Genomic DNA, 7,437 nt, shown 5'->3' on the forward strand with positions numbered 1-7,437 from the left:
AAGAGCAGAGAAAATTCCAGAAGTTGAAAGGCGAAAGTAGAAGACAGCCATATAGAAAATAAGGGAGACAGACAAAGATGGAGTATGTGCCAGAGCAAAGGGCAGCATATCCTCTCTATTCTATTTAGGAGGCCTATGAAAGAGTCTCTGTTGCCTCACTCACTCCTATTGTCGGTCTGTCCTTAAGTAACCCTGTTAGGTCATGAGTGTTAAGTAGGTCCCTCTGTTTAGCTCACTTCATCCTTTTGATACAGTATACTTGTAATCAGTTGTTATTGGCATTAATGTCTCTAGAAAATGTGCAAAATATTTATTAGATTAAATTCCATTTATTTTCTATGGGTTTTTCTCCAGATGTAAGTTATTTTTCCTAGATTATAAAATATGTCCCATTTTTTTCTAGTAACGTTTGCTAGATAACCAAACTAAAAGTGTGTTCCTTTTTTTGGATACATCCATTTTAGGTTATTAACAGAAGTATCATTAGGTGATTTTGTATATTTCCTGTAAGCTATCACTGACTAATCTTTCTATCAGATAGAATGCCCACATGTTGATTTTAAGTTCTAAAATTGAATAATTACTGGGTATGTCATGCTCCTGCCTCTTTTCTTATTCAAAGTGTTGTGTATTTATTTATTTGGTACCAGGGATTGAACTCATGACCTCACACTTGCCAGGCAAGTGCTGTGCCACTGAGCTATCTTCCCAGCTCTGAAAGTGTAATTTTTTGATTTCTGTGTATGATTTTAAAAAATCAAAAAAAGAAAACAAATTTTTAACTAATCAATGTAAGTAAATTTTAAGGTCCTGTTGCACCTGAAACAAAAACAGGTGTTAGTAATGGAAGAGTAGACTTTGAAGTTCAGATGAGGGATGGAAATTCTTTACTCATTGTTTTGTGTGTGTGTGTTGATGAGTATGGTTTGATATTAGAATTGGTTTCCATGGAAGCTAGGGACATTTTCTTTTTGTTAAAAGAAATGTAAACTAAGTGAAAGGAGGTAGTTAGGCATAGTCTAGCCTCCTGAACTTTATATTGTTATAAAGCTCAGTGTGATATAGGTGGTTATTATACTATAAAGATGAATACTGCATTTTAACCAAATCCCTTAGAAAACAAAACAGCCCAGATTGGGCCATTAGCCAGCAGCATTTCTTATTACGTTTAAGTACAATTCTTTTTTTTTTTTTCCAAGTACAATTCTTAATTGAATGAATGAATGAATGAGTTGGTTAACATTTATTAGCTATTGTACTTGCCAGCCTTCAGAATACTATACCAGGTGCTATGGAAATTCACAAAGAAATGTGACTTCTCTTTGCCATTAAATTAAAAAACAATAGTAAAACCCAGCAAAACTCTCATCCAGTCAACTGCAGACTCACTGAAGTATACAGTAGAATCCTTTAGATAAAATACCACTTTTAGAGTCTGTCTTCTCCGCTGATTCTCCAGGGCATATATCTGTAGCTGGCAGTAGGGTAAATATCTGATTTAGTTTAGTCAGTGAATCACTCTCATTTTGACAGTGACTTTTTTTCAGCTGGGCCTGATTAATTTGATTTAGATAGTTTTTTAAATTCTTTCAACTTAGATGGAAAAAGGAAAAAAAAGTAGTTCATCTCAAGAGTTTGGTAAAAAAATTTAAGTGTTTAGAGTATAGTTTGAGATCATTATTCATTTAAACAGGTTCCATTCTTTCTTGTTATATATTCATGTTATCTTTGAGTCAGAGCTCCTGTTTTCCATCATCCTGAGGCATTTCAAATTTATAATCATCCAAGAAAACTAATCTTAACTCAGCTTAGGTATGAACAGGAAACACAATTTTAAAAGATGTTAATAGCAACAGGTAAACCAGAATGTTTTGTTTCCCTGTCACTTAACTAGAACCACACCATCCTGATTCTGTGAACATTCAGAGGCAGCAAAATTTTCTAGTATATTGCAAATTTGTCATAACTTAGTTTCAATACAATTTGTTATGCCGTGGGTTAAAGAAACTGGAGTTAGTCAGTTGAGTAACTCTTAGTATTGAAAGCGAAGCCCAATTGACCATTGTGTAGGAAAGACCTGGGCACTTGCAGAAATGCAGAATTTCAAGCCTTTTTCCCAGAGCTTCAGAATAAAAATTGTACTGTCATTACATTGTACTGCCCCTGGTAAGTCTGCACACAGTAAACTTTGAGCCACTGTTATATTAGGCACTCTTCTGGTTTTCAAACTTTTAATTAATTAATTTTTTGGTTGTGGAACTTGGACTTGGAACCTTGTGCTTGCCAGGCAAGTGTTTTCTGTATCCCTAGCCTCTTTCAAACTTTTAAAATCATGATTAAACATATTTTCTGTTTATCAAATAGGACTACATGTGTGTGTGTGTGTGTGTGTGTGTGTAACAAAATATTTATCTGTATGTGATGAATGCTGATGTTTTTGTGTTTTCTTTTGATTTCATTTTGTAAAAATATTCTTCCTGACCCATTGGATCAATTTCACAGTCTTCTAGTGGGCCAGCAGATGGATATTTGAAAAATCACTACTCTAGTTAAATGGAAATTCATTCAAAAACTCTGTAGGTACATGGAATATGTATTAAATAGAACAAATAGGCTGGGAGTGGAAACCAGCTGGAAGACTGAGATGGTGTAGGTTAGAACTAACTCAACTTTAGAATAACCTAGAGGTTGAGAGCTACTGTCTCTGGTAGGATGGATGGTAGTAAAAGGAATGAATTCCACAAATATTTAGGGATAAAATCCACAGAACTTAATCTATAGACTCTAAAATCCTTAGAGTAGATAAGTATTGAAAAGCAAATTAAACTTTGGAGTAGAAATCATTACCTGGAAAACTCAGTCAGAGTACTGAATCAGGGCTGCAACTATCTGGATTTGATTGCCTGCCATGTTAACAAGAGTACAAGGAATGGCCATAAAAAAAATGGAAAAATGAGCTTATTCACAATTCAGTCAAATTGAGAGGGCAGATAGTCCATTCCTCCAGAACTCACAGAAGCACTCCAATTTACAGAAGGGGTAGAACAAAATCAAGGAAGTGTGCATGTGAATTTAGTGAGGCTTTGACCCAGCAGAGGAACCCAGGAGATGTTGAGTTCTCTTTGGTACCAGGGCTAGGTTGCCACAGTTTCTGCCCTCTCCATGAGGAAGCTGGAGAACAGTTTATCCTTTTAAGAAACAGAAGCTGTGATTTTTAAAGATTTGTTTTACTGTCTTGGTTTCAGAATGACATTATCAAGGGAAAAAAGTCATAATCATGATTTGTTTAATGAGGCTTGTTTATCTTACTCAAAGAATATGAAACATTTTATCTTTTTAAAAAGGAATTCTCTTTATATTTCCAAAAGGTTTCTTATTTCATTCTTCAGTTGTGATTAGAATTATATTGTAATACGGTTAGGCTTAACTAGGACAGTCACGAGGCCTGTAGGCTTATTTCTGTTATAGTGTATTTTTTGCCTGCTGTTATCAGACTCAAATGAAAGACAACACACTGAATCTTTAGCAAGTAGAGCTGCTGTTGGACTTGAGGTTGTTCAGCTCAGCATGCTTTTGAGATTTCATCAGTCAGGCTTTCTGCAGTTACGGCTTTTGCAGAGTATATTTTGCAGCCAAACTTCAGGAAAGCAAGGGACATTTCCTACATATTATACAAAGTACTTTTCAGGGGTTATAAGGGCTTTCAAATGATGAGTTCATATAACAGCCTCTTCACATTACTTGTAGTAGAATAATGAATAATATAAGGCAGTTCAATTTGAGCTTTAAGAGCAGTACATAGTGTAAAGATTGAAAGAAGTAAATCAGACACATGTTGTGAAGTTACAGTATTTAGAAAAACTATGTCAGTGAAGTGACAATTAATTGTATCTTTTGTTTTAATGTTACTTCAGTGTATACAATATCTAAGCAACTTATGCTTTTATCCATCTAAAAATTTAACATTTTATCTAAAACTTTCAAATATTTAAACATTAAAAATTCATAAAATTTAATCTACAACATTAATATGATAATGATATGTTGCTGAAACAAGATCTTTGTTTATACTGTAGTTTGTATAGTGTTTTTAAAGCGAGGGCTTTGGGACCAGGCTCCTTGAATTTGAATCTAGGGTTTGCTTTTTCCATTCTGTGTGCCCATGGACAAGTTGCACGGTTGGTACTTTTGTTTTATTACTTTAAAGTGGGAGATCCTAACTTAAAGGACTATTTTGAAGTCTAAAGTTAATATATGTAGAAAGAATAAACAATTCCAGACATGAAAATCCTTACATGTTAAATATTTCCTGGCGGTTATTACTGAACAATGTGGAAAAGATTATTTTAAGCTCAGTATTTCTACTGTAAATACCATGGAAGGGCTCACTTATCCCTTTTACATTCATATTACTATAAAACTTTGGCACTGATGACTTTGATATGGAGCTATGACATCATTTGGCATTTGCTACAGTGAAATAGAATTGGAAACTATTAATTTCAGAAGAGATGGTCTACAAGGTAAGAGTATTGACAGATGAATTCACCAAAGACCTTAGTAGGAGGGAACATTATGAACCTCTTGGAAAAGGACAGTTATGAGAAGGAAGGTGAGAGGGTTAAAAAGTTCATGGCTTGAGTTCAGCTGAACAGAGGATACTTGGTGAGTCAGGGTGGAAGAACAATAGTGTAAAAGGAACAGGGACATGCGAGGGTACTTTCCACTATTTAAAAGCTCTGGCCTTCGTTCCTATTCTTATTGGTCTCCCTAAGTTTCCATTTCTTCAATAAAACCAATATGAAAATAGTATCTTCTGCACAGGGTTATTTTGAGGATTAAATGAGATAGTGTATATAAAGCACAGAATTTATCAGAATAAATAAATGTTCTTACTGTGGTTGGTGGTGTTATCATTAACATAATGTAAAAGATGTGTAATCCTGCACCAAGTAAGCTATGCTGTATAGAAAGTTACCACTTGTGGCAGGGCTAGTGCAAACACTAAAAAGTATTAATACCAGTATTACTTCATGCCTGTCACTTCTAAGTGGAACGAATGACCCATTTCCAATATTTTTTAAAGGTTTGTGTCATCACACGAGTGTGAGCTTTAGTAAATTTGAGGAGAATTGGGGTAACCATAGAATCATGGAGAATTGTTCAGAATAGGATAAGCTCAACAAAATGGACTAGTATCGATTTATACTATATCAAAATAAATTGTGGGGGAGTTTCATAGAATTATTTTCATAGTTGAAGGGACAATGCCAAGGATTGAGAATATAAAGAATAGGGTGGTAACTCAGAAGACATGCAAATACAATAACAGAATTTCAGTTGTTACACAGGCAGAGAAGGAGAATCTACTTTAACTTGACCAGGATTTTCTTTGAATGGCCCATGGAACCTCAGCTATGAGAAAACATAACTTTGAAAATGAAAACAGTTACTCCAAGTAACTTTGCGCATGTTCTCTCCAGGATGTTGGAATTTACCCTGAGGAGCTTTTTTTCTTTTTTTTTCCAAGTTTGACCACATGAGAGTAGAAAGTAAAGTGCTGACTTATGAGAGTTACCCTTCTGTTTTTCTTACCACTCTTTCTTGCTGTTTTTGACAGGTAAATGGCCACGACCTAAAGAACCTGCAGCACCGAGATGCTGTAGCCCTTTTCCGTAATGCTGGCTATGCTGTGTCCCTGAAAGTGCAACACAGGGTAGGTATTGCTTGCAGCCAGGTTTTTCTATCATGCTTGGGAATAAATCCATGGATGTGTTTTGTTTTGTTTTGTTTTGTTACTGTCACTACATTGAAGAGCTTGACCTCAGGGGTCCTCTGGTACCTTAATGGTAATATTCTTCAGAGATAAAACTTGATAATCAAATTTAAATAGGTAAATAATTTAGAATGAGAATCACTTTTACTTTTTGTTAGGAAAGACCCACATACCTGATGACTATTATTTATAAAACCAACTGATAAAACTCACTGCAAAGATGGTAAGTTTTTTTGTCTCCCCCATTTGTTTTTTCCTGTCACTGCTATGAACTCTTTTCACCTTTGTGACCTTCTTGGCCAAGCTCTAGGGCTCAGAGGGAGCTCCAGGCAAAAGGAAATGAAATCCAGAATTCAATCAAGGCAGCTTCTGTCCCTGTATCTGCTTATTTTATAATTTAGATGATGGAAGAAGTATAGGTAAACATAATTCATCCCACAGCACTCAGAATTTCTTGAATGTATATTCACAGCACAGGTTCAGTGTGCCTTCATAGTGGAGCACTCTGCCTTACTCAGCAGCTGAGTGAGGACTCTGACATTCAAGACTGAAAAGAGCTAATAAAAAAATGGAGAAGGCAAAACATGAAAGGTATCTGAAAAATTAGGCAGGGTTGCAAGCAGAATATGGGTGTGTTGGTTAAAAAACAAACTGACAAGAGATAGTATTGGTCATCAAATGCTTCTGCCTTGACTTTTCTCTTTCTAAACCATGGGAGGATGTATGTAACAGATAAAAGCAAGTAAGGATAGGGCATACTATAGACATAGGGTTCTTTTTGAAGGTATGTGGGAAGTGATTGCAATTTTCATTTTATAAAACCTCCACAAATAGCTCATAATAAAATAAACTTGGGTGATTGGGGAACTGGTCTCACCTAAAAACTGTGTCTTTTTATATGTAAGGCATATTCTGTCAGGATATCTCATTAAGACGTAAGTAAAGGATGAAAAGGTGGTATTGAGAATATAAAAGGTAGTTTGTGGAATCTTACCTTTCAGAGGTCAGAATGTCAGAATCTCATAGATTACTGCAAGGAGACTGACTAACTGAAATAAGATATCATCATAATGACTGCAAGTTAACCATTAAAAATTGATAGTAAGAAAGGCCGTGTTTGGTAAAGATGACCAAAATAGACAATCCAGCCTCAAAGGGACATAGTTAGGCAATGGAAAAGATAAGGATGGTATGGTTGATTTTTTTTTTTTTTTTTTTTTTTTTTTTTATGTTTTTACTTCTGAGCCTTTTTCTCTGTCTAGTACTATAAATTAGGGCATGAAAGACAAGACCTTACTTTGGAGGGAGGGAAGCTGTGCATCCTGAATATTGGAAAGCTTTTCCAAATAGTAGTATGTACTTGTGTTGACACTGTCTGGATCTGCTTTTACTGCATTCTGAGGGCAGATAATCTTTGTAAGCAAAAATTTCCAGAATTCTTCCTTCATTTCCCTTCCTCTGCTCATCTGTGTTGCACACAGGGTCAGTAGGTTTCATCTCATATTTTTATTTTCCTGACATTAAACACACTTTCCTAAAAATATAAGCAGTATGAACAAGTAAAAAGTTGTCCTCCCCTTGTCTTGTTAGGGCAGTAGGACAACAAGGTTATACAGCCTTCCCCATAAGACCTACTTTCTTTCCAGAGAGTCTGTGACATT

General features: G+C 35.3%; 1 protein-coding gene across 2 annotated transcripts in view; it reads left to right on the top strand.

Moving 5' to 3' along the window:
• Positions 1–7,437, top strand: part of Synj2bp (synaptojanin 2 binding protein) — a 42,870-nt gene that overhangs the window by 29,933 nt on the left and 5,500 nt on the right. For both annotated transcript variants that reach the window (XM_003472387.5, XM_063241090.1), the window contains one exon: positions 5,621–5,716. In XM_003472387.5, coding sequence (XP_003472435.1) covers positions 5,621–5,716 — 96 coding nt within the window. The remainder of the gene's footprint in view (positions 1–5,620; positions 5,717–7,437) is intronic.

This window comes from Cavia porcellus, unplaced genomic scaffold, assembly GCF_034190915.1.
Source record: "Cavia porcellus strain 051 isolate PalLab524CR breed Dunkin Hartley unplaced genomic scaffold, mCavPor4.1 scaffold_31, whole genome shotgun sequence".
Taxonomy (NCBI): domain Eukaryota; kingdom Metazoa; phylum Chordata; class Mammalia; order Rodentia; family Caviidae; genus Cavia; species Cavia porcellus.